The sequence below is a fragment of the Populus alba genome, chromosome 15 (assembly GCF_005239225.2).
Source record: "Populus alba chromosome 15, ASM523922v2, whole genome shotgun sequence".
In the NCBI taxonomy this organism is placed as follows: domain Eukaryota; kingdom Viridiplantae; phylum Streptophyta; class Magnoliopsida; order Malpighiales; family Salicaceae; genus Populus; species Populus alba.
Window position 1 is genome coordinate 1,125,719 of NC_133298.1, and position 27,287 is coordinate 1,153,005.

The following is a 27,287-nucleotide window of genomic DNA, read 5'->3' on the forward strand; positions in this document are numbered from 1 at the left end:
GCCCACAAACGTATCAACTCACTGCACTTACTCCTCCTTTCCAGATATTATTATTATTAATAGGAAAATCAGACTCTGTTTTCTGTCTTCTCTTTTTATTCATTTTTCCGTTTCTCGATTTCTGTTTCGGAATCTGAATTTTTTTGTTTTCGAGAGAAAAACGTGTATTAGCTGCTACTTAGTAGACTCTGTTAGCTGCTGGCGGAGTATAATGGGGAATTGCTGCTCTGACGTGGCCGGCGGTAGGGCGGCAGTTGGTGGCAGCGGCGCCGCCGCTGGAAATGACGCTGTCGATCATTTCCTCAAGTCTCGTGGCATGTACGGCTCTCAGATGGAGGTCGGTCGGTCGGTCCTCGATTGTTTTTGTTGTTAGTACAGTAAATAAATATGATTTAGAGTTGTTGAGTGTTGATAATTTTGGATGGAAGCTATGATATGATAATGTTAGGCGTGGCATTATTTATTTAGATTGATTTCTGGAGTAAGTTTTTTCCAGCTTTTAATTAGTGTTAAGATGCAAAAACTTTCTGATTAAATAGAAGCTGTTGCCAGAAGCAGAGTTGGTTGATTATTAATTAGGTTAATGAATTTTTTGATTAAATTTGATTTAGAATTGTTAACTGTTGATAATTCAATTCATTTTGAATGATTAGGCATCTGGTAATGATCATGAATTATGCAAACCATTTCTATGATTATAGTTATTCAATTCATTATTATAATCCTAGTATAGGTTAGTTATTGCTCGAAAAGAATGTTACAGGTGAGTATACGTGTTGCAATTAAATGAGATTATTTGTTATTGCATTTTCATGTCTAGCTTACCCTTTTCGTTCTCCACACTGAATCTTCTTTGTGAAAACCATTTCTATGCAGTTATCATTTTCTGCTACGAACTTGCGTGACCGGGATGTACTTTCCAAGGTTGGTGGCTTTACCTTTTTTTAAGCGTTGCGGTAAAAAAAATTTCAATTAGGGGATCAGGGGGGTATGTTTAGTTACTTTTGATATTTTAAGTTCTTGTGCAATAACCTGATAATTTCAACTGTTTCAGATTTCTTTTCTTCTGTTTCTTATCATATAAGTTTTATCTGCTTTAGAGCGATCCTATATTGATTGGTTATACGAAAGGAAAAGACGGAACACTTGCTGAAGTTTTTCGAACAGAAGTAGTTCTTAATTCATTAAATCCAACATGGATTACAAAACACATGATTACATTCCAGTTTGAAGCTGTTCAAACGTTGGTGTAAGTTCTATGCTTGTATCTCCATGTTCTTTTCAACCAAATACAAGTTCTGTTGGTTTCACTATATTGTGATCTGTGTCATTTACCACAGGTTCCATGCATATGACGTTGACACTCAATTTCACAACATAGATGTTAAGGTATCCTTCTATAGTCTGATTGCTGTTTCCTTTGTTGCTTCCCTTTATTAATGGCAAATTTGGTTATATTGTGATTTTCTTATCAATAGTATATTGTCGAATAATCTCCCTAACAAACTCGGTTCTCTTTCCAAGATCAATAGGTTTGTTCAATAATAGCTCTCTGTATGGAACATGTTAAAATATCTCACCATTCTTGCTATTCTATTGAAGTCTTGGTTGGAACTGCAAGACCTAGTTTACAGCATGAAATTAATAACAGAGATGGATGGTCAAATAATTATAGTTTTCATAATGTTAAAAAAGTACTATGCAACTCAGAGGAAAATAAGGAAAAGAAATCTGTAATTGCACGTTTTTAAAGAGGTTCCATAAACTGCCTGTCCTTCATATTACTTTTTTTTTCCTCTTTTGCTTTTGGTTCTTTGGCACATTGGGAGATTGAGAAACCTTTGGGCTTCATGATTGGAGTAAACCTTCCCTCATCATTTAAATTTCTGGCCTCTCATCCCTGTATTTGAGTTTCAACCCCATTAGGGACTGGTTTTATCCTTATTGGTATTTTATGAGGGACTATTTTGGAGGTGGCTAATATTGTCTCTAGATACAGTACATGACAGTGACATTGTAGTCTAAAAAGTTTTTAATTTATTTGTCAAGAGATTCAGGACCATTGATTTTTTAAGAATGATATGGATTCAAACCAAGAAAATAAATGGAAGTGTTGATTGTTCATTTATAGCACTCAATTCTATAAATTACCTTTCCTCGGTCAGTAAAAGATCTCTGTTATCATGAAAGGTGAGAATGGTCCCGGGATAAATTTTTTTGTAAACTGGGTTGCTTTTTATTTTTGGCAGTTGGGTGGGTGGGGGTGTTGGAATTTAGCTATACCACATATTTATGGCTGATGAGGTATTTCTGTGCAAACAGGGGAGAGGAACTTGTTCATAAATAGATTTTCCATGATAACATTTTGAGGGAATTGTTGGCTGTTTCTCTGGCGTATGCTTTCCATATCAAAGGTGTTCTCTGGTTCATTTGTAAAATGAATGTAAACATGCCACACTGTTTGGATATTACATGGATATTGTCCAGTGCTTAGAAAAATGTTTTCAAGAAACAGTGCAGAATGTTTATCAGAAGTTTTTGTCATTGGAATGAATAGAAGCTGCCCTATTGATAATTAATGATTCAACAAATGCAGATGCTTAAGCTAGAAGAGCTCCAATTTCTTGGCGAAGCATCTTGTGTATTATCTGAGGTATGATTTGAATGCCACTCTCCTTCACTTTTTTCTGTGTAGTAATTATTAAAGAATGTGAATCTTGGTTTTTTTATTCAAAGGAGGGAATTCTTCTTACTCTAATCCTAGCCAGAGGGACCTTATAGTAACTATGATGAAACCTAAGATCTAAATTTAGACCAAATATATTGTGTTCTTCTGTAAGAAGGATACAGGTGTACAAATTAAATGACCTTGAGAGACTTGTTTGCAGTTAAATTTTTAATTACTGAACCAGTCTTGTTTCTGTTGGCACAGGTTGTAACCAGGCCAAGTAGGTCATTGACTTTAGATCTTTTATTTAGAGAAGATCCTACCATGTCAGGCAATCCTCGACATTGTGGACAGCTTATTGTGCATGCCGAGGAATGCATAAGCTCAAAGACTACAATGGAGATGGTATTAAGGTGTTCGGATTTGGAACATAAGGATCTGTTCTCAAAAAGTGTATGGGCTATTGAGATCTTGTTTCTTGTTGTTTTGTTAGGCATTTCATGAGAAACATAAATAATTGTTTTGTTATGTATCTGCAGGACCCTTTTTTGCTAATCTCAAAAATTGTTGAGGTTGGGCTCCCCATTCCTGTGTGTAAAACAGAAGTCTTAAAAAATGATCACAACCCAGTGTGGAAACCAATCTATTTGAGCATTCAACAAGTTGGAAGCAAGGTAAAAACAAGCTCCATGAGCTGTCCATGTTTTGTTTTTTTATTCGAGTCCAATACCCACCATGGCCTTCCAGGGCAATGTTACCTTTCTAATTGAAACTGCAGGAAAATCCATTAATGATTGAGTGCTTTAACTTCAATGGCAGTGGCAAGCATGATTTAATTGGGTAAACGGTGATCTCTTCTTCTTCATTTTTTATTTTTTACCTTACCTCCATAACTGGCATGTTGATAAATCTTCTTCATTGTTGATTTATCAGAAAAGTTAAAAAATCATTAGTTGAGTTGGAAAAGCTTCATTCTAATGGCGAAGGAGAGAATTTATTTTTACCCACAACTGTTGGACATAATCATCAGAATAAGGTCTGATTATGTGAATCAAATTGACTTGAATGATGAATTTGTCTCTTTTCGCTGTTGCATGCCTAATTTGCTTATTTTAATGCAGGTGTTAAAGAGCCAGCTATTTGTGGACAAGTTTTCCCAAAGCAGTCAGTGGACATTTTTGGATTACTTGGCTGGGGGATGGGAACTGAACTTCATGGTGGCAGTTGATTTCACGGGTAACAGTTTACAAATTTTAACTTTAGCTACAATGGGTGATTTTTTTCCCCTATGGACCAAACTCCTTTTCTCTCAATAACATTTGGAGTGCAATGGAAATTATTATTTGTTTTTGGTTTGATGATTTAGTTTGTGATTCTACATCAATATTTATTAATGTCCTTGAATTAATGTGTATCCTTGTTCTCATTCTAGTTCTGCCAATTTCTTGACGTTTTCTCCTGTCTTTCATTTTAAATACAGAAGGCACGATTATGTTTTTAGCTATCTACAAAAGTTATCATGACATGTAGGAATTTTTATTTTGATCTACAGACCTGTAAAAGGAAAAAAAAGGAAGCAGAATTTCTCTCTTATTAAAGATATCTCTGAATAATTTGTGTTTTTGTGATATACAAAGCATAAGAGGCTGGAGCTTTTTAGTTGGAAGCAGAGTCATGTTTTGAGGAGTTTATGGCATTTAGGATAAATTGCTTACACATTTATTCTTATTTCACTGTTGGAGGTTTCCTTTGAAACAATTGTTCATAAAAATAAATAAATAACACCATAATCTATATGTTTTAAGAACTCTAATGTATCCTTCTACCTTTCATTTTCTTCTTACAGCTTCAAATGGAAATCCCCGCCTCCCTGATTCCTTGCATTACCTTGATCCATCTGGACGGCTAAATGCATACCAAAGAGTAAGAAAATTGCTCTCTGCTGTATTCTTTACTTCCTTTTATCTTCTTTTTACAATGTACATATATCACCTCACCGGCCAATTTGTTTTCCAGGCAATCATAGAGGTTGGAGAGGTGTTAAAATTTTATGATTCAGATAACCACTTTCCGGCCTGGGGATTTGGGGCACGACCAATTGATGGTCCGGTCTCACATTGTTTTAACTTGAATGGAAGCAATAATCACTGTGAGGTGAAATTCTTTGAAATCAGAAGTCAGATGTTCCTACTTTACTTACAATGTCTGTGTTTTAAGCGTATGCCACTCTTCCAGGTAGACGGAATCCAGGGAATTATGACAGCATATACCAGTGCTCTCCATAATGTTTCTCTGGCAGGGCCAACACTTTTTGGACCTGTGATCAGTAATGCTGCACTAATTGCTAGCCAGTCTCCTGCAAATGGAGGAAAAAAATACTTTGTTTTGCTAATAATTACGGTAAGAATGACACTGAAATTCTAGCTGGTTTTGTCTGTCAGACATGCTATGCTGATCAGTTCACCAATTTCACAATTTAGCACCCTTTTCCTTTCTAAACATTCTATTCAGGAATTGCTTATTCCGATTCTGTAATGTAATATCATTCCATTTTGATGTAGAATTTAATTATTTGTTTTTCGGGATGGATTTAGCATATTCTCAGAGGAATATGACTTTCGTGTTTAATATCTATAATTTTTTTTTTTTTTTTGCACTGAAACGTGACCGTCTCAGGATGGAGTTGTAACTGATCTTCAGGAAACCAAAGATGCCATAGTGAAAGCATCTGACCTACCGTTATCAATCCTCATAGTTGGAGTTGGAGGAGCTGACTTCAAAGAAATGGAGGTATCTTTCTTAACATCAATACCTCTCCATAGTGGAAATATTTGATTGTGTAAACCTCAGTTATTTTATCGACCACCTCCGATTTTCTGAAGTTTAATTATTGCTGCCCAGATTTTAGATGCTGATAAAGGAGAGAGACTAGAAAGTTCAAGTGGACGTGTTGCTTCACGTGATATAGTCCAGTTTATGCCATTTCGGGATGTACAAAGTAAGTATATATCTTGTAAATCGATTTGAGATGGAACCTTCAATGATATTTTTTTGGGTGGTAACATAAATAATATTTGCAGGTGGAGAGATTGCTGTTGTTCAAGCACTTTTGGCAGAACTGCCTACCCAGTTTTTATCCTACATGCGATCCAGAGACGACATCCAACCAAACATTTGATTATGTAAACAAGTGTACATATAATTTTCTATTTGTGGATTCATGCTACGAGTTTTCCTGCGTAGGCCAAATGGTGCCAAATGCATCTTGGCTCTTAGGTGATTAGGCCTTGTTCATCTTGCTAGAAGAGGTAGTAAGAAATGCGTTCCCATACTTGAGCTTAAAGATTTATCAACAGCAGAAGTTGGGCAGCGCGTTCTTCGCCACGCTCATTGGCTGGACAAGTTCCAAGGTTTTTCCCAGCTTGAAACAGTGGCGTTTCACGACTTTGAAACATGTTTGAGAGGATTGATGAAGAACTTTTCATGGATTCCGGAACCAACCAGTCCTACTTAGGCAGATGGGAGAACGAACTAATCCAATTCAACCATATCAGCTGAAGGACATGCGAGGAACTATGTCATGATTGTAACAGTCATATCTTCATTATTTGACACGATTGTTTTCAAGCCACTTTGTGCTTCTTGATCTTGGACTCGATGCAAGTGTAATAACACTGTTTGGTGTGAGAATTATTTGGCCGATTTATTCCTTTTTCATCATCTGGCTAGTCAAAAACAAAAGGTGCTCGGTGGTTTTGCCGTCGAAAGCGTCGCTTTGAAAACGCTAAAGAAACAGGACGTCATGATCCTCTATTAGGCGGATTTGCTAAATACATGGGAACGTAGGGTATTGTCAATCACATTGTTAAAATGATAAATTCCCACGACAGAAATAATTTAATGTACATGAAGATATTTTTCCTCTCCACTGTCTCCTATCTTCCTTCTATCCCAAAATAATGATCAAACACAAACATCATTAAAAACAGCAAACAGATAGAACAAAATTAGGCTTATTCCAAGACACGCCGGTTTTTGAGCATCCCACCTAGTTCGGGATTTAAGCATTGTTGTCGCTGTTGTTAAACACTAAGCAATAACATGGGGTGCAAGGAAATTTGCAAACCGTCCAAACCTCGTTGAATATGAGAGTTATTGGCAAGGAAATGAAAAAAATCTACGTTGATTCCCAGCTTGAAATAGTGGAGCTTTTTCACTCGTTTTGAAGGATTAATGGAAGATTCAACCATATTGCTGAAGAATTGATACATAGGAACCAACTAGGATAATTTCAGTGAAGAGTGAAGACCCTAATCATGAGCATGCTTTTGCAAAACCGAAGGACATGCAATGAACAAGGTCACAACTGTTATCTAAATATGTTCATCGTGGATCCCATTTGGGATCTATGGTCATCAGAGAAGACCTAACATCATTTGGTGTGAGAATTATAAGAAGCTTCTACCATCTAAATATGCTTTTCCTTTCCCATTTTATTCCTACCTTTTCATCAGCTGGCCATCCTAAAGTTTCAACAAGGAGGTTTCCGGGTAGCTTTACCCCCCTAAAATTTTAATTTTCATAAGAATTCAGTGATAAAATTGACTTTAAAAGTGCTAAGGATGACAGAAACAAGAACTTCACTTATGATCTATTATTAAAATTATATGTTAAATATGCATGACTTAAAAAGTACTGTCAAATTGATGTGGCAAAAAAATGAGATAAGAGAACATGATGAAACTGGGAGAAATTGAAAGAATTAAAACTTGTTGGAAAAACGCTGGATTTTAGATATATTTAGGCCCTATCAAAGAACATGAAATCAAAGGAAATTGGCAAACCATCCAAATATAGGCAACGAAATCAAATTGACATAATGTAAAATTAACATATCCAAGTCATGAGAGTATCAAGCAAGCTAATAATCAAATCCACATTTGACTGGCCATTAAGCAATAACAAAATTTTGCTGAAACATCCTCTAAGTAGGAAAACTCCACTTCATACACCTCTCATTTAGCTCTTTGAGGCTTGTTTTTCTTTTGACTTCTGGATCTTCAAAACCTTCTTCACAATCTTTTGCTCCTCCACCAAGAAGGCTCGGATTATTCTGCATAATAAACACACCAAAACCACTTAAAGCGTGTCTTCATCACTTCAAAAAACAAAACAAAAAAGAAACCATCCGGGTATCGTACCTCTCCCGAACAGCACTTCCAGACAAGACTCCTCCATAGGCACGGTTCACAGTCCTGCGGTTCCTAGACAATCTAGACCTCTTGTATTCGGCAGGTCTCAAGTGAGGGATCTGAAAAGAAAGTAAAGATTCCATCAAAACCAGCACCACTAGATTGAGCTTTGTAAAGAAAAGAACAGTTAAAAGCACTGCAGCCAAGAATCATTCTTAGCTCAGAAATAAATCTTTCACAATATGGAGGAAACCATCAACCAATCACGTATAAATGGAAACCTTGTATCAAATAAGCAATAACAAATTTATATACCAGCAAAAATCATTATCAAGATTACTGTAATTCATCATATTAAACAACTAGAGTAACTTAAATTCTCAAGGAAATGGAAAATGGCAATGAAGTGCATTTAAGCAGGGCTGGCTTCAAGGGAAGACTTGGAAACTGCTCGCCACAAAGCAACAAAGTATAGTTAAAACTCACCCCTTTAATTTTTAACATTTGCAAGATAGTGATTGCAGTAACCTGCAACCCCAAATTTCTGGGGGAAACCAGCCAACACGACAGAAAAAGTCATATCTAAATCCTAAACTCCCAGCAAAACACTCCTCTCCCGATACAGGCATTAGCAGACCTATGGCTAGAACTGTAAAAGTAATTCAAAATGATCCGAAATATTATATTTCCAACTCATAACCAAAAAAAAAAAACTAAAAAACTGATGCATCTACACCAACTGTGTATCATTTCATACGAAATCCTTAGTATGAAGGACAAAATAATCCAGGGTACACAAATCTCCATACAAGATCAAATAAACTTAGCAATCCAATGTAGCAATAACAGCAGATTCAATCTAATAAATAACATCCCAGTTAGATGCATAAAAAGAAAAAAAAAAGATGATACAAAAACAATACCCCTTGAATCCTCTTGCCAGTAACTGGGCACTTGGGTCCGCTAGCTCTCTTCTTGGTGGTTTGGTAAATCAATTTCCCACCTTCAAACCATAAACGGAACAGCAACAAAAACTCATTACCCAATTCGATATTTTCTTTAGCATAAACAAAAAACAGGAGAAGAAAAGGGCAGATTCAACAACATTACATGTGATTTAATGGACATGTTGCTAACTTACCAGGAGTTTTCACCACACGGTGTTGGTTAGACTTGGTGGCGTAGCTGTGACGCTTCCGGTAAGTCAGACGCTGCACCATCTTCGGATCAGCTCTTCAGTCTCCGTGTTTGTGTATGGTGTGGAGACAAAGGGGAAGAAGAGAGAACGTTTATAGCTAGGGTTTTCTTTGAAACCCTAATGCAAAACGATACACTCAATGGAGTTTAAGATGGGCCTAAGAATCATTGGGCGGGTCCAAGATTGCAATGCTCCAGTCTAGTAGACTGGGCTAAAGACTGGAGTTTAAGGTCCAATAACCGGTTCAAACTAATTTGACAATTTCATTGTATTTTCCCATTGATCTTGTGGCAAACCTTCATTCTCAAATCTCAACAGCAACAACATGATACAACCTTGAGTTAAACGTGTCAAAATACATGCTAATGATATTTTTTTCATTTTTAAAAATCATTTTTGATATCAGAACTCAAACCATAATTAATCAAAAAAAAAATAAAATTTTACAAAACACAGATTAAACCGCAGATCTTAGAACTCAGTGTAGGAGAGACACCATGATGGAATAGAACAGATTCATGTAATAATTTTCATAGAATTTCTTTTTTTGGTTTTTTTATCACATCAAATTATTTTGATAAAATCATATAAACTTGTTACTTCACTCTATGATTGTACTCAATCACTAATTATAAAACTTGAACTGCAAGTCCGGTTGAGATGTAGCCAATTCAAGATCTAAACTGATTCAAATAAAGAAAGTAAATAAATAACTCATCTTGACCCGGTAAAATACTAGGATTAGCTATGACTTGATCGATCTACATAAAAATATGATCACAAATTATTATTTTTAATGAAATAAAAACTTATTTTTATTATTTTAAAAAATATTTTTTTAATCAACCCACCCCTCTCAATACATGAGTTGTACCTTGTACTAGATCTAGCCGAGGTCAAGTTTTAAATGTATGCCTCAAGCTGTATGTTTTTTTTCCCCCGTCCATCCTCCTTGCTAAGAGTGAATAGCACTAGAAGCTACCTAAATCAAACAAATTCATTCTATCTTATACAAATTATCTCGACGTCAGTTGCAAGGTGCAGGGCTGCAGGCCCTCACAATCTGGGAGGCAGAAGCACAAATCATTGAATCAATGCTTGCTCTCCAAATATAAATTTCAATTGTCAAGATTTTGGTATTAAATTCCAATCATTTTTTTTTTAGTTTTAATTTCTTTTTAATTTATCTAAATAATTTTGATGAATTGATATTACAAATATTTTTTTAAAAAATAAAAAGTATTATTTTAATATATATTTTTTAAAAAAAATATTTTAAGATTTCAAAATATGTAAATACCTTGAAACAGCATTCATAGAGACTAACAACTCCAGCGGCATGAGCACCCGTCAATCCTAAAATAATTCCACTGCCCTTGTTTGAAAATCAAAGGGGATTGCCCCCTAAAATTTTAATTTTCATAAGAATTCAGTAATAAAATTGACTTTAAAAGTGCTAAAGATGACAGAAACAAGAACTTCACTTATGATCTATTATTAAAATTATATGTTAAATATGCAGGACTGAAAAGTATTGTCAAATTGTTGTGGCAAAAAAATGAGATGAGAGATCATGATGAGACTGGGAGCAATTGGAAGAATTCAGACTTGCTGGAGACATGCTGATTTTAGATATATTTAGGCCCTATGCAAGAACATGGAATGAAAGGAAATTGGCAAAACCATCCAAATATAGGCAAGGAAATCAAATTGACAATAAGTAAAATTAACATATCCAAGTCATGAGAGTATCAAGCAAGCTAATAATCAATTCCACATTTGACTGGCCATTAAGCAATAACAAAAGTTTACTGGAACATCCTCTAAGTAGGAAAACTCCACTTCATACACCTCTCATCTAGCTCTTCGAGGCTTGTTTTTCTTTCGACTTCTGGATCTTCAAAACCTTCTTCACAATCTTTTGCTCCTCCACCAAGAAGGCTCGGATTATTCTGCATAATAAACACACCAAAACCACTTAAAGCGGGTCTCATTGCCTAAAAAAAAAAGAATAAAAGAAAGAAACCATCAGGGTATCGTACCTCTCCCGAACAGCGCTTCCAGACAAGACTCCTCCATAGGCACGGTTCACAGTCCTGCGGTTCCTAGACAATCTAGACCTCTTGTATTCAGCAGGTCTCAAGTGAGGGATCTGAAATGAAAGTAAAGATTCCATCAAAACGAGCACCACTGGATTGAGCTTTGTAAAGAGAAGCAGAGTTTAAAACACTGCAGCCAACACAATCATTCATAGCTCACAAAGAAAGCTTTCACAATATGGATGAAACCATTAACCAATCACATATAAATGGAAACCGTGTATCAAATAAGCAATAACAACTTTATATACCAGCAAAAATCATCATCAAGATTACAGCAATTCATCTTATTAGACAACTAGACGAAGTAGCTTAAATTCTCAAGCAAATGGAAAATAGCAATGAAGTGCATTTAAGCAGGGCTGGCTTCAAGAAAAGACTTAGAAACTGCTCGCCACAAAGTATAGTAAAAACTCAGCATTTAATTTTTAACACTTGCAAGATAGGGACCGCAGTAATCTGCAACCCCAAATTTCTGGGGGAAACCAACCAACACGACAAAAAAATTCATCTCTAAATCCTAAACTCCTAGCCAACTACTCCTCTCCCGATACAAGCATTGACAGACCTATGGCTAGAACTGAAAGTAATTCAAAATGATCCGAAGTATTATATTTCCAACTCCTTAGAAAAAAAAAACAAAAAACTGATGCATCTACACCAACTGTGTATCATTTCATACAAAATCCTTAGTATGAAGGACAAAATAATCCACGGTACACATATCTCCATACAAGATCAAATAAACTTAGCAATCCAATGTAGTGATAACAGCAGATTCAATCTAATAAAAAACATCCCAGTTAGATGCATAAAAAGAAAGAAAAAAAAGATGATAGAAAAACAATACCCCTTGAATCCTCTTGCCAGTAACTGGGCACTTGGGTCCGCTAGCTCTCTTCTTGGTGGTTTGGTAAATCAATTTCCCACCTTCAAACCATAAACGGAACAGAAACAAAAACTCATTACCCAACCCGCTATTTTCTTTAGCATAAACAAAAAACAGAAGAAGAAAAAGGCAGATTCAACAACATTACATGTGATGTAATGGACATGTTGCTAACTTACCAGGAGTTTTCACCACACGGTGTTGGTTAGACTTGGTGGCGTAGCTGTGACGCTTCCGGTAAGTCAGACGCTGCACCATCTTCAGATCAGCTCTTCAGTCTCCGTGTTTGTGTATGGTGTGCAGACAAAGGGGAAGAGGGGAGAGCGTCTATAGCTAGGGTTTTAAACCCTAATGCAAAACGAGACGCCTAGTGGAGTTTAATGTGGGCCTAAGAATTATTGGCTCAGGTCCAATACTGCAATGCTCCAGCCTAGTTGGCTGGGCTAAAGACTGATGTTTAAGGCCCAATAAGCGGTCCAAAGTAACTAGACTATTTCATTGTATTTCCCCATTGATCTTGTATTCTCCATTAACCAGGCAAACCTTCATTCTCAAATCTCAACAACAACAACAACAACACGATACATCCTTAATCGGTTGGACTCAGACCAGTGTAGGAGAGTCACACCATGATGGAATAGAACAGATTCATGTAATAATTTTCATAGAACTTTTTTTTTGGTTTTTTTGTCGGATGAAATTGTTTTGATAAAATCATAAAAACTTGTTAATTTTAAATTATAATCGTGCTTAATCATTAATTATAAAACCTGAATTGCAGGTTGATTCGATATCCAAACAGTTCAGGATTTAGACTGATTCAAGTTTAAAAAAATATTTTATTTTGATTTGGTGATCATGTAAAAAACTAGAATTGACAGTGATCTAATCGATCCATAAAAAAACATAATCAAAATTTATAAACCTTTTCCCACGGAAAAAAAATTGTTTTTATCATTTTAAAAAATATATTTTTAGTCAACCCAATTCTTCCCAATACATGACTTCACCTGTACAAAATCCAACCCGGATCAGTTCTTACCCTCAAACTATATGTTTTTTTTTTCTGTCCTCCTTACTAAGAGTGAATGGCAGTGGGAGCTACCTAAATCCAACAAATTCATTCTATCTTAAACAAGTCATCTCGACATCAGTTGCAAGGTGGAAGGTGCAAGGCTGCAGGCCCCCAAAAATCTAGGTCAAAAGGCAGACGCACAAATCAACGATTGCTGCCCTCATCTCCAAACGTAAATTTCGATTGTCAAGATTTTGGTATTAAATTCCAATCATGATTTTAAAAATTTTTAAAATCTTTTTATTTTTAATTTTTTTAATGTATTTATATAATTTTTTAAAAAATAAAAATAAATATTTTAATATATTTTTAAACAAAAAAAAATATTTTAAAAAATAAACTCGGCCTGTTTCAAAAATAACTTTGAAAATGAAACAGCATTCATAGAGACTAAACACCTCCAGCAGCGTGTGCACCCCGTCAATCCCAAAAACTAATTCCAATGCCCTTGTTTGAAAATCATAGGGGATTGCCTTGATTGAATATCTGGTCGTTAGTTGTTGCGATCGACCGGATATTTCCAGTCACAAAACGTCAAGATCATTCCAGAATACATTAAGAACACGGCTGTCCCAAAGCGGAAATCGTTGAAGAGATATTAGAAGACTAATTGCCTCGGCTTTTCACCAGAGGCATTGGAGAAGCTACCTACGAGGCTATCAAAAGTATCCTATCCAATAAATAGAAACCACAATGTCCACAAAGATTTATTGCACTGGTGAGATTACAATTAAAGTTGACAAAATGGCATATGGTGTACACGATCTATTGAAAAATTGGATCATTGTCTATTTGATCCTAGACTAACTCAAGGAAGTCAAAAACAAAACTTCATAGCAGATAATTCTATGAAATTAAAATGAATTTCAGGAGGGTGCATCAGCACATTGAAGATCATGCCAAGACCAAGGCAACGTCTAAATAATTCATGAATTTCCCTCGGATTTCTTTTGATATACTTCTTCAAGGCATTCTTTAGCTCTATGAACCTTTGACTGCAGATAAAAGCTCCCATTTTTGGCATTATTCTCAAACAATTTGTCATATTTCTACATGCAAGCAGCAATTGACATATTGTTAGCAATCATGAAAGATCTGATCTGATGCTGCAACAAAAAGTCGGAGTACAGTTTGATCTAAATATTGATTCCTAATATTTCATGTCTTGGTGGAGAACCAGGCATGATATCTAACTTGTATGTTAATTCCCTAATTTTCACTGTGTCATAAGAATTTTGGAACATTACATTTAAAAAGCACTAATATCCTATGATGCTCATATATATTTCCAGGAGATTAGGTTCCATGCAACATATAAAAGCTAAACTAAGATACAAATAACACTTCTTTTTAACCATCTTAAATGCTTGATCCAAATGGATTTGCTTTCTCAGAAATGGACATGTAATGCGGAACAAAGAGATTGAAATAGGATTTCTAAACTTCCTAGAATACATATTGTTCACAAATAATATCTACTTATAGTGTTATGGTTACTAGTATTGTTTTCCACCAAGGACATGCATTCCTAGGGGCTGAAAACATACCTGCAAGATCTCCTCCCATGTTGAATGCTCAGTGATGCCTAGAACTTGCCTGGCCTCTGGTTCAGCCATCATTTTACTTCCTCTTCTAATATTCTGCACTGTTTCGTGGGCAACACCAGATTTTGAAGCATCTGCAATTGGTCAAAGAAGTTGTGAACCAGATATCAAGGCAGCTAAATAAATTATGAAAATAATTAAAAGTGAGGCTTTTGGAAGTTGGTGACCCCTAATCTAAGCATCTCCAAGTGCTGAATCTGGAAAGAAAACCATACTTGCAAGTGCCTGACGGTATGCTTGGGCAAATGCCCTCACCATAATTCCAGAGCCCATAACAAGTAAATTAGCAAGCAGCCTGGCAGCCTGAATAAACACATAAAGGTATGTTAGCTTCATGATCATTTCTCTTTAATAATCCCCTTTTCAATTTCACTTGAGGCGTACTGGGCAAAAGATCCCTGCCAATCAGAATTGTCTAATGAACCACATAGCAATCTCTACTACTGTTCTCCATGCAAACGGCATACAACATTGGCTTACAATAATAAACCAGCAACCAGTCTTGCTGTGAACAATGAGGCCTTCAGCATTATCCAAAATTTAGACCAGGCATATATCAGTTAAATAGCATAATCAAATCAAATCAAATCATCTCTTGGTTTCTGCAACAGACTATCAAATTGAAGCACAAGGAACCTGTCTTATCTGACTGTACAGTGATTAAAGTGATTAAAATACCTAAATGATGTCAACATATAACAATTACAAAAAGGCAAGAGGGTCCATCTCAACCTAGCACAAACTACATGCAACACCAATCACAAACTGGATGTTATATCATTTACTGAGATGAGATTATCAAGGGAATTGAAGGCTTCATTTGCAGCTAACATAACCCTACGATATCTGGTGTCTATGCTTCGAGTGAAGTAAAACATTTAGCAACATATCACATGCATTCAATCTCAAAGCATCTATATTTTTCAAGTTATTTCCAAAGTGCCATGCCAATTACCAAGAAGTTTCCATAAGGGAGCCTTCTATCTCTCACCAAAAAAAAACCCTGCACCAAAAGTTAACTTTATATAGAATGAAGGTGGTGAGATTTAGATTCCTGACCGTTTTGTTATTAAAGCTCTGATATTATGTTAAACTAGAGAACACAAAATAGACACCAAAGTTTGGTAACATCTCTAGATGTTAATGTGTGCAATTGTCTATTATATTTACAAACTGATTATACAATTGTATCTATAAGAGGAGTATTACCCTACTGGACACGTACATTGGGCTTGTAATGTATTAGCTTAAAGTATAAATACAGGTATATGGCCTAACCTACTGCTGCAGGCCATCTTTCCTCGATAACTAGATAGTGGATTTGGCTAGGCGACTCTAGGAAGCAGCAGCTAAGGTGCTCGAACCAGGCTCTTGTCAGCAAGTCATTCACTTGCTTATCAACAGGCTAATACCACAATAAAGTTATCAACAGTCAAGGATGGATAGGGAAACAAAATGTGAAAACATGATGTAGGAGCTTTTTTAGAAAAAATAAAAATCCTCCTCAGCTAATTTTATTTTTTCCTATTATTTATTATTATGCTTTTCTAGTTTTTTTCTTCCTATTTGAATGAAAACTTTTCCTAGTTTATTTTTCCAATTCAGTATTACTAGGGTTTTATAGTTTTTTCCATATAAAAAATTGTAATAGTTATTTGGTAAGTGGAGATACCGAGGAATAAAAACTAAATATTTGGGAGTCCCCCCAAAGTTATGTTACGGTGTTCTTGGTCTTTGAAGGTTTTAACTTGTAACAAACCCCGTTATACCTATCTACGAGAACAATATAATGCATGCAAGAAGATAAGAAAGAAAAAAAGAATAACATGATCATAGAAAACGTACCATCAGTTGAGAAGATGTACAATTCCAGGAACAGGAAAGGCTAGAAAGATTATTTAAGAATTCAACAAACCTACAATGCCATAGCAAGCAGTCAAAACACAGATGTATTTCCTCAAGCAAGGTGGAATGTAAAGGCTTTCCATGCTAATAAACGTTTGCATATTTAAGAGAAAACAATCAAACCATAAAAGAAGATAAAAAAAAAAAAAACAAATATTTTCTAAGAAGATAAACAGTTAACCATAAAAAAAAAAAAAACCAATGTAGTTATGCAATAGATTTTATCATTAACCTTAAATAAACCATAAATGACAAACATCGTCAATAAACTAGAAGAGCAAAATCAAAATTTGACAAAACAAGTCATTTCTCTAAAAAGTAAAAACTCAAATTACCAACAATAATTCTCTCAAGATAAGAAGAGTGTGTAAAACTGAAAATACACCACAAAACATATCCTTTTACACTGCTTTGCACATAATTATAAAAAATTCCTTGAATGACAATGAAAAAACAAAACAAGGACAATAACCCACAAAGATATTGTTACGATTAATTGTCTCGCAGAGAAAACCAATTCTAAAAGCAGCCCAGGAAGCTAAACCAATCCAAGCGGCCTCCTGAAGCATTTAGAATTGAAATAATCATTACCGTGTAAAGTATACATAAAGATTCAGCTGATTGAGCCAAGAATTTTTTTTTTTTAAAAGCTGGATTAGATAGAAGAAGCAGAAATTCTTACAGGAGAGAATTTGAAGCTGCGACAAAGCAGGTTGTCTCGTTTGAGGTTGTTTGGTTTCTTGCTGAAGGGAGATTAAAAATCAGGGTCTTAAAGTCTCGATAAAAACAAATCTTTCCAGAACGCTAAAAAAAGGCCGGGTCAAAGTAACCGCCAGGTCCGCCAGTGTGGCGGTTACTTTGGGCCCAAACTTTAGGGTCGAGAAAAGGTGTTAGGAAATAGAGAATCTTAAACTAGTCCTCCAGATATCCACAAATTCTCATTTGAGTCACTAGTGTATGAAATTTATCGATTGGATCCCTAAAGTCTCATATTTTCTTCGATAAGTTAATAAAATCCTTCTAATTGTGTGCTTCGTGAAATAAAAAGGCATGAATTTGAGGAAAACCTCGTGTCACTGTTCATTAGATTAACTTGGGAGTCACCGTACCAACTCGAGTCCGCTTTATTATTATTATTATTATTTATCAAAATGTAGTTTTTTCAAAAACATATTCTTGATTTTCAGTAATTATATTTAAATAATATTTATTCGAGTTGAAGTAGAGCATTCAAATTAATTTAAGGGAGTCAATATCAAATTGATTCAATTTAAAACCTCAGTTGTGTCTAACTTGATAGACTGGAATGAAGTTTAATAAATTTGGGCCGAAGATGGTATTTAAAGTTTTGGCAAAATATAAGAATCTCCCGTAGCCATGATCATGGGCTATCAGATCAATCGATAGAGACCCACAAATTTGCGTGATATTATAATATTTTTTACACGATCGATCATTATTCGATCTTATCTATTTCCTATTCACAAATCAAAATCTTACACCCCAACTTCTAACCTAGATCACCTTCACTGTAAAACCCACCATTTTTCACACTCTAGAGGCCACACTTGTTGAAAGAAGAGAGAAATCCCTGAGAGAATGAAGAGGAGCAGCAAAAGCAGCAGCAACAACAATCCAAAGTCCGACGCGAGGAAAGATAGGAAATCAGGGACTGGAATGAGTGGATCGCCTAAGAAAGGAGGCCATGGAGGCAAGTTCACTTGGGTTGGTGATGGCTACTCTAATGCTGAGATTGGGTTCGGGAAGGAAGCTGTGGACGTGAAGGACCCTAACTTTGAAGACCCAGAAGAGATCCAGACTGTTTGACTACAATCACCATCATCGTCGTCCTCGCTTAGGTGTCTCTTAAATAATGATCTGATCACGATGTAGAATGATCCCTAGTTTTATCGTTATATAAATAAGTTTTATTGGGATCTTTCTTGTTTATATTTGCAAAATAACAATTCTGGTTGAGTTTATTATAGTCTCCCTACCTGTTAAAATGCCCTGATTTGATCTTTAATCAGCTCAATAATTTCTTGTATGTCTTTGGTAAGATTCCAATTAATCTATACACTAATTATGTTTGTTCTTATTCCCTGGCCATGTTATCTCTATCATTTTAACTAAATATTTTTTTTATTCTTTTATTTTTTTCTTGTTTGAGATTCGTTGCTTGCTCGTAGAAAATGACCCCGATTATCAGGTTAAGATTTTATGGAATTTCTTTTTTCTTTTAACTAGGATAAATCTTGACTAAATCATGGTCAACATCAATGTAATTAAATTGATTAGGTCATAAATCATGATCATCAATTTAATCTAAGACTATATTTAATATTCTTTACAGCAGAGTCTGATTGTTATTATTTTTTAAAATATTTTTTATTTTTTAAAAACTATTTTTATAATCAATATATTAAAATAATTTAAAAATATAAAATACATATTAATTTAAAATAAAAATAAAAAAATTTAAATTTTTTTATAATTATTTTTAAAACACCCTGTAAAACAAACACTAAATCAAAACTTCAAAGGTAGACGGGTTAATTGGATTAATCTAAAACATTTTTATGAAATGTGCATCGATGAAGCCTCTGGTTATTTACCGCTGAAGGCAATGAGCCCAAAGGTATCAGAGCATTCAAGAATGGACTTTGTGGACTCAGCCTCGTTATGCGGCTCCTTCTACTTGGCCTGTTATTGAACAGTGGGCTCACCCCTTTGGACTTCTAGTGCTCCCTAGTGGAACCAAAAAACAAAGGCACTTCAGGTCCAACGGGCTCTTTTGTACTCAATATTTTCTTTTTCTTCTTCAGTATCTCCCACAATAGCTTGTCATCTTTTGCCTGGTTTTCCTCTAGGCCTGTGAACTTCGGAGGGATGGAAAAATGAGATATTATCAATTTTTTTCTTACAATACATTAAAAAACTACATAGTAATATTAATTTTTGGGCCTAGTACAATCAAACCTACATAGTATTTTATACAATATACACATCTTTATAATTTTTTTATATATAAATATCCTAGATATTTATAAAATACTTATATTAAATATCTTATAATTGAGAAACTTAAAATATTTATCTTAAACAAGTCTATATAAATATATTTCTAGAAGTATTAACAAGGCTTAAGTAACATTTAAGTTTAGAGAATACTCACTTTTCTCGTCACCTGTACAAACACTAAATTGACTTAAGTATTATAATGTTTTTCTTGCAAGTTTTGTAGGAGAATACTCACTCTCCTCTAACAAATTTTTTTTTACATAAAGTTTTCCATTTATTAAAAAAATCTTAAAAATATGCTAAAAAAAAGTGGCTGATGTATCAAAGTGTTAAGGAGTGATAAAGGTATGAAATACAACTCAAAAGAGCTCACAAAATTCTATAAAGAAGAAGACGTCAAACGATAACTTACCGTCATATATGCTCCCGAATAAAATGGAGTATTAAAAAGAAAGAATATGACTGTAATATAGATGACAAGATCAATGATAAAGGAGAAAGATCTTCCAAATAAATTTTGAGCGGAGACAATATCCATTATTGTATATATACTAAATAGATGTCCAACAAAAGCAGTGATAGATAAAATTAACACAAGTTGAAGCATGCTCGTAAAGAAAGCCTTAAGAAAAACATCTCAAAATTTATGGTAGTATATGTTACACTCATAATCCATATGAAAAAAGGAGTAAGTTAGATGACAAGACTAAGTAATGAATATTTCTTAGCTATAGTTCAACATTAAAAGGCTATTTAGTATCTAATCTGTAAACCAAGAAGCTAATTATCAGTCAAGGTATCAAGTTTGATAAGAATGCTAAGTAGAATTAGCATGAAGAAAAAGTTGAAAAAAGAATGATCAATTTTCACCAAACTCAAGCTGATGGAGGAGATGTTGAAGAAATTAGAAATCCATCATCACCACAAAGATTCTCTTCATTAACAAGCTAATCATTAACCTCTCCAAGTTCACCTACATCGCCATTAACTATAGGGTAAGGAAAAAAATCTTCCAATTCACCAGTTAATAAAATAAGATCGCTAATTGACATTTATAAAGTTACAACTTCATAGTTATAGAGCTTGAAAGCTATGAAACTGCATCTAAAGAAGAAGTTTGATGATGATAATAGAAGAAAAAATTAAAATGATTAAGAAAAATGAGATATGAGAGCTAATGGATTAACCAAAAGATAAAAGAGTCATTATAATTAAGTGGATCTATAAAACAAAGCTTAACTTTTATAGCTCAATTAAAAAATATAAAAGCAAGACTATTAGCAAAAGGTTGCTCTTAACTATCTAGGATCAATTATAATGAAACATTTGCTCTAGTTGCTCGGCTAGATACTATTTGAGTATTAATTGCTTTAGCTGCTCAAAATAAATGAAGAATTTATCAACTTGATGTGAAGTTTGTTTTTTTGAATGGAGTTTTAGAAGAAGAAATCTATGGGGAGCAAGTACTCAACTTTGTAGTAAAAAGTAACAAAGATAAAGTATTAAAATTGAAAAAAGTATTGTATGGGTTTAAGCAAGCACCAACGACCTGGTATAACAAAATCGACAATTACTTCAACAAATAAGGATTCAGGAAAAGTAAAAGTTGGCCAACACTCTACATCAAGACCCAAGGTAACTTTGACACTCCCATTATCTTTTTGTATGTTGATGATCTTATCTATACGGGAAACAACAAGGAGATGATTCAAGAGTTCAAAAAAAATATGATGAAGACTTTTAAAAAGATAGATATGGGTTTGATGCATTGTTTCTTTACAATATAAATAAGTCAAGAAAATAAAGGAATATTTATCTAAAAAAAATACATTAAGAACTTCCTGAAAAAATTTAAGATGAAATGATGCAAAGCAGTTGCTACTCCGCTCATTACTAATGAGAAATTACAAAAGGAAGATGGATAAAAAAAAAGTAAATGCATCAACATTCAAAAGTTTAAATGGTAGCTTATTATATTTAACAACAACAAGACTAAATATAATATATGCAACAAGTTTATTATCGAGGCTCTTGCAAAGTCCAACCTAAATCTATTGTGGAGTTGCTAAAAAAATACTTAGATAATTACAGAGAACAAAGAAGTATGACATATGGTGCAAACCAAATACAAAAACAAGAATACTTGAATACACAAATAATGATTGATTGATTGAGTTGAATCGGTTGATGATATGAGAAACATTTCAAGCTATATATTTTCACTTGATTTTGGAATATTTTCTTAGGCATTTAAAAAGCAAGAGTTTGTAGCACATTTATAAGTTGAAACATAGTACTTGACAATTGCAGGATTGCTGGAGTAACAAGTTAAGCTATATGGATTAGAAGGATATTATAAGATATGGAAGAAAGCCAATAAAGACCTATAATGATATTATGTGATAATAAATCAATGATTTCTATGATGAAAAATCTTATATTCCATAGCAAGACTAAGCATATATCAATTAAATATCATTTTCTACAAGTAATTAGCAACAAAGAAATCGAGTTCGAGTGTTGTAAGGTTGAAGAATAATTAAAAGATATTTTATGAAAGCGCTTTCACGAGTCAAGTTGAAAGTACTATGAGATCAACTTGAAGAACTAGTTAAGTGCATTAAGAAAGAGTGTTAAATTATTAATGTACTTAAAGAAGATTCATAGACTAATTCTAGAAAATACTATAAATTATAAATTAGTGTCAAGCTAAGTTTAGAAAGTTCTAGAGAAATAAAACAAACATTATAGATGTTCTAGGAAATAAAGAATGTTTGTCTGGACTCTTGGATTTTCTAATGTACTGGCTAAATTTCCAGCAAGTTTTACGGTTGGAGAGTTCATCTAAATTGTTTCATTTAGGTTAGTTAAGATGTTAAACTTAAAACATTTGTCTAAAACTCTCATCCTTAAAACTATACATGAACTACAAATTGCAGAGGTACATCCCATGATGTTATATTATGATAACAAGGCAGCATGTGATATAGCACATAAATCTAGTACAACATGATCCAATGAAGCATGCTGAAATCAACCCGACACTTTATCAAGGAGAAACTGGAAGCAGAGATTATTGAGATTTCTCACATACGGTCACAAGACTATACTCACAAAGGCTATTAAAAAAGAATATGGAATGAGAAATATATAATAAAAAAAAGGGAGTTGCAGAATTCTTCTCTTGAACATTATTCTTATCACAAAATACCATAGTATTAATTGAACATAGTTATAGGATCTGTTATCACAGTCCTATCCATGTGATGCAGCAGCCAGCAACATAGTGAACTTAACAGCAATGCCATACTCTCAGGTTTGTCATGCAACATCACCATAGATACTCTATTTACAAACTTGCAATTAATTCTCTGGATAATTATAGAATGTTCAGGACTGGATAACATTAGCAAATTTCACCTGTAAAATAATCGTGCTCACTCTATATGAATATTGAAGTTTAATAGTTTCATACTATTAAGAAAAACATTGTAACAAAAAAAGTTAAGAAGCTCAATTTTACACTATTTTCATACAGTTTACGACACTAAGATAACAGGCAAAAGAGCCCATAACCACGTAAGCAAGCCTCTTCTACAGCTATAAGCAACTCTTTTGTTCAACATACACAAATGCCATATGCAGTGCTTGAGCCATCTTTTGGTATTGGGCGGATCATTTACTGTCTTTATGAACATTCTTTCTACCCTAGGCCTAGTAAGTCAGGCGATGAGCAGTTGAATGCTTTCCGTTTCCCTCCAATCGCGTGGCACCTATAAAATGGGAGGTGAATTAATGCACATTTGGCTGCTCTTGCATTTTTCTATGTTTTGATATCTTATGAATTACTATAGAACCAGTGCTGTGGTGCGGAGAAATCCTGCTATGGCTTCGAGGTTAGTCCAGAAGAAAGTTATGCTCACGTGTCAAGTTTCCTAGCACGTACATCAATAGGAAATCGAAATGCAAGAACAGTGGATTCAACTTCATCTGTTACCGTCCGAGAGAAGGACAGCAAAGTTCAGATCCATGTTGATGTGGAGGAAGCATCAAGTGTAGTAAAAGAGGTCTCTGATGGCCAAAGCACAAGGGCCAATATGCTATATGCCTACTACAGTTTCTCTGCCTGCAGATAATCAAGCTTCGAAAGAAGATTGAATTTCAAAGGTTAAGCTCTGGTTTAAGCACCATAGGAATGCTGTCACGCCCAATTTCCAATATTATTCCACCGGACGCCAGATGTTTTTTTAGCCATTGCCCTTTTTGTGCATCCATTTGGTTGTTTGTTTTTTTAGTTACAAAGGAGAAGCCATTTGTTAAGCATGCATCCTTGTGTTTTTTTAGTAATTGAAATTTCTGGCAACTTTCCATTGTTTCCCCGTTTTTATTTTGCATTGCAGGCTGCCATGATACATCTTTTATAGCATCTAACTTTAGCACCATTGCATGGTTATGGCAAAAAAAAACAGTAATGGTTAGCAATTAGAAATCAAATCAACAACCTGACATGGCATTTTGCATGTTGGCACCTCAAGAAGACAAGAATTATCCATGCCTTCTATCTTGTCATCATGTGTTTGTCTGTTTAAAGTAACAGCCTATGAACTGTACTCAAATTTTGGACAAGTATTACATGCAGTAGTATTGTAAGGGGGACTGCACCACCAAATTAATTTAGTGGGTCCCAATTGGCCCCTTTTGGCCATTTTGCTCAAATTTCTGGACACTGTAGGCACCGGCAGCCTAGACTTCCCTGAAAACTAAATTAGAAATATAATAGTTCCATCGACGTAAACAATGATTAGAGCCTTTAAGCATATCATGATATATAAATACTCAAGGATGTGAGATTTAATGAACCATCCTCCATCAACCAATACTTTGTCCTGACCTGCTAAAACATACATTTTGACAATTTTATAGAGATAGGAGTATTTATCTTGGCATAATTAAAAACTCAAAACGGCAGGTGAGCTCCAGTACCAGAGACAGAGCTTGAAGAGGTGGCACTATTGCGCTCTGCATAACAAAGTTGACGGAGCTTGGTCGGAACATACCAAATGGCAAGCCGAGGATGAGCATTGAAAATGGAGTCTATGTCCCAGCCTTGGCGAGAGGCGATGGCTACAAGGGGCTTGTAACAAGCCTGTCTCCATGCCCCAACATTCTCTCCTCTCTCCTTGAACGCTCTCCTAAGTGCATTAGATGCGTCCTCATCGAGGCAATGTAAAGCATAGCAGTGCACGTAGTGTCTCATTTTGGGCTTGTTGATGTAGCTTGCTCCTGCCTTCTTGGCATACCTAAACACCTGATTTGTCACCTATAACCAAACACACAAAAAAAAAAAAAAACCATTTTTCTTAGCATAATTACTCACTGTTCCATTTAGGGCTAATCAGATTCTAAGTCCTAACCATCAACATGGGCTTTCAGGTTCCATGGCAGGAAAACACTTGAGAAACTCAGAATGTAATGGATTTTGGTCCAGTTCGACCATAGTTGACATCAACCAGGTTTCACAAGATCCACGTGACACGACATCGTACGAACTTCCAAAATCAGAATATTTGAAATATTCAAATAACGATGATCAACTAGTAAGAGAAACCAATAAGTATCCCACTGCAAATTGCAGGTCAAAAATGACAGGGACCAGAAACCAGTACATGAGTTGTCACGTTTTTATCGGGACAGCTGTGAAAGGCAAATTCAGGTGGGGGCATAACTCCAGTCCAGTCCAGAATACTATGGCTGGTCTATGTGGGTCCAAGACAAGAACCATTGAAATGTTTAGATTTGCAGAAATTAACGGTCTAAATGTGTTCTTTAGACAGTTTGTTTTGTAAATATTTTTGAAAAAAATTATTTTTCAGTATTGATATATATTATTTTAATATATTAGTATTAAAAATAAATTTTAAAAAATAATAAAAATATTACTTCTAAATAAAAAACGAACCAAGCGGATTCTTCATACCTTGGTGGGGCATTTTTCTCCTCTCTCCTTGGCAATGCTTTGGACTTGGATCAAGAAATCACGACACTGTTCATATAAATGGAAGAGGTAATCAAGACCGTTCTTTTTGCCACGTGCCACTTCACCAGGCTCTGTTACAATGAATGGGTGCTCTCGCTGTCTCTCACAGATAGCACCGCCATGTTCATCATCTCCATCAAGGTCCACCACCTTTCTTTGGCCTTTCTTCCGCCCTGGCTGTTTCTTCCTCTCCCCCGCTGCCACTGCCTCCCATGTCCCTCTTCCACCGCTCCCTGCTGCCTCCTTGTCTTGCTGTACTGGCTCCTCAGAGAAACCTGAACACGCAACCACCCAAGATCAAACAAGCAAAAATAAAAAATTAAGGAAAGGAAAATAAGTTTAATAAGTTCATGTTATTTAATTTTTCGAAACAATCAGATTTTGTTCATTTATTTTCTAGAAACCAGCATGAGCTCAAAGCTATTAACCTAACTATTACCTTGAGAACTGATTTAAGCTAAGTATGTATGGCAATTAACAAGAAACCAAAAGCTAGCTAACCTGGACTTAGTTAAGAGAATTACTACTCTAATATTGAGCATGGTGATTAATTAGCAAGAAACCAACCCTGCAAAGTAGAATTGATATGACTAGAGTAAACATACAATGGTTTACAAGCACTTATACTTGAACTAAATTCCATATATAAGAAAAAGAAAAGGGAATGAAAATGATTGTTGTATATGGAAATTATAAGCTGGCAAGTAACAACTTATAATAAGCTAATTATCTTATCCAAGTATACATAGAATTAATTTACTCTATAAAACTACAACCAAAAGGGAAATATAAAACGGCCATGGCCTCCTATAGCTAGTAATAGTATGAGCTTAGCTTAATTACACTAAAAGGTAGAATCAATGCTAACCAAACCTTCTTGGGAGAGAGCATCAAGAGTATTTGTATTATTATCACCAGAGAGCAATTGCCTACGCCTAGGATCCTCCTCATCAAGCCTTCTTCTTTCAGCTCTAACAGCAGCTTTAATACCATACCTCTCACCAACAAGAAGATCCCACCTAAAGATCTGAGACAAACTATTCATCATTTCATCAAGCTCCTCGTCTTTCATGTCCAAAAGGGTGTTCACTGTGAACCCGAGTTCAGCTATTTTCGCTGCCGTGTAGTACCTAATACCATAAGCTTGAAACAACTCCTCTAGCCCACATAGCTCCCTTGGCCTTACAGCAAACGCCGCAGCCGGTGGCTGCTGAGGCGGGGGCACCATTTCAAGCAGACGGTTAGGATGTGGCACCATTGCTCTCGTGTCCCATTTGAACAAACTCGCCGTGAAAGCCTCCGGATCCATATCTATCTGCCCCCTTGTCTCTCTCTCTGTGATCTTTCACTGGTGCATGTCTTGGATTTGGTAGATATATAAAGACAAGTGAGCTTCTTGTTTTATTTATATACCAAAACTGCCCTTAACAGGACAAGTTTTTTGTCTTTTTTTCTTTTTTGTATGTATTAGGAAGCTAACAGAATTAAAGGGTTTTGATGTTTCTTCGGAACTGGACAGTTGAAATCGAACTAGTCAGATCTTTGTGTCATTCACACATTTGGTTCCCTGCATACATTCTTCACTTGAAGTTCTTCTAT

The 27,287-nt window shown here is 35.0% G+C and overlaps 5 protein-coding genes across 9 annotated transcripts; 1 reads left to right on the forward strand and 4 right to left on the reverse strand.

The window, feature by feature from the left end:
- Nucleotides 1-17: 17 nt before the first annotated feature.
- Nucleotides 18-6,385, forward strand: LOC118037753 (protein BONZAI 1). Its single transcript, XM_035043845.2, has 16 exons — nt 18-337; nt 877-924; nt 1,101-1,249; nt 1,341-1,389; nt 2,597-2,653; nt 2,933-3,121; nt 3,208-3,342; nt 3,447-3,508; nt 3,602-3,704; nt 3,790-3,904; nt 4,515-4,591; nt 4,685-4,822; nt 4,904-5,068; nt 5,345-5,458; nt 5,570-5,666; nt 5,749-6,385. Exons 1-16 carry the CDS (start codon nt 212-214, stop codon nt 5,844-5,846), a joined length of 1,722 nt encoding a protein of 573 aa, XP_034899736.1. The 5' UTR covers nt 18-211; the 3' UTR covers nt 5,847-6,385.
- Nucleotides 6,386-7,520: 1,135 nt separating this feature from the next.
- On the reverse strand, nt 7,521-9,171 carry LOC118037751 (large ribosomal subunit protein eL34). The gene is made up of 4 exons (XM_035043843.2): nt 9,002-9,171; nt 8,784-8,863; nt 7,870-7,979; nt 7,521-7,781 (listed from the first exon to the last, which is right to left on the reverse strand). The coding sequence occupies exons 1-4, from the start codon at nt 9,078-9,080 to the stop codon at nt 7,688-7,690; spliced, it is 363 nt and encodes a 120-aa protein (XP_034899734.1). The 5' UTR covers nt 9,081-9,171; the 3' UTR covers nt 7,521-7,687.
- A 1,578-nt stretch (nt 9,172-10,749) lies between these two features.
- LOC118037750 (large ribosomal subunit protein eL34) lies at nt 10,750-12,384 on the reverse strand. The gene is made up of 4 exons (XM_035043842.2): nt 12,226-12,384; nt 12,008-12,087; nt 11,101-11,210; nt 10,750-11,010 (listed from the first exon to the last, which is right to left on the reverse strand). Exons 1-4 carry the CDS (start codon nt 12,302-12,304, stop codon nt 10,917-10,919), a joined length of 363 nt encoding a protein of 120 aa, XP_034899733.1. The 5' UTR covers nt 12,305-12,384; the 3' UTR covers nt 10,750-10,916.
- A 1,419-nt stretch (nt 12,385-13,803) lies between these two features.
- LOC118037756 (mitochondrial import inner membrane translocase subunit PAM16 like 2) lies at nt 13,804-17,448 on the reverse strand. 5 transcript variants are annotated; one of them, XM_035043855.2, is made up of 7 exons: nt 17,313-17,380; nt 17,107-17,190; nt 16,571-16,640; nt 16,004-16,130; nt 14,941-15,028; nt 14,669-14,799; nt 13,804-14,170 (listed from the first exon to the last, which is right to left on the reverse strand). In XM_035043855.2, the coding sequence occupies exons 5-7, from the start codon at nt 14,996-14,998 to the stop codon at nt 14,048-14,050; spliced, it is 312 nt and encodes a 103-aa protein (XP_034899746.1). In that variant the 5' UTR covers nt 14,999-15,028; nt 16,004-16,130; nt 16,571-16,640; nt 17,107-17,190; nt 17,313-17,380; the 3' UTR covers nt 13,804-14,047. The 5 variants fall into 5 exon arrangements, with proteins under 5 accessions (XP_034899746.1, XP_034899745.1, XP_034899742.1 ...); XM_035043854.2 differs by lacking the exon at nt 17,107-17,190 and having other exon boundaries at nt 17,313-17,448; XM_035043851.2 differs by lacking the exon at nt 16,004-16,130.
- A 7,006-nt stretch (nt 17,449-24,454) lies between these two features.
- Nucleotides 24,455-27,058, reverse strand: LOC118037752 (floricaula/leafy homolog). Its single transcript, XM_035043844.2, has 3 exons — nt 26,562-27,058; nt 25,629-25,963; nt 24,455-24,971 (listed from the first exon to the last, which is right to left on the reverse strand). The coding sequence occupies exons 1-3, from the start codon at nt 26,995-26,997 to the stop codon at nt 24,609-24,611; spliced, it is 1,134 nt and encodes a 377-aa protein (XP_034899735.1). The 5' UTR covers nt 26,998-27,058; the 3' UTR covers nt 24,455-24,608.
- Between the last annotated feature and the right edge of the window lie 229 nt (nt 27,059-27,287).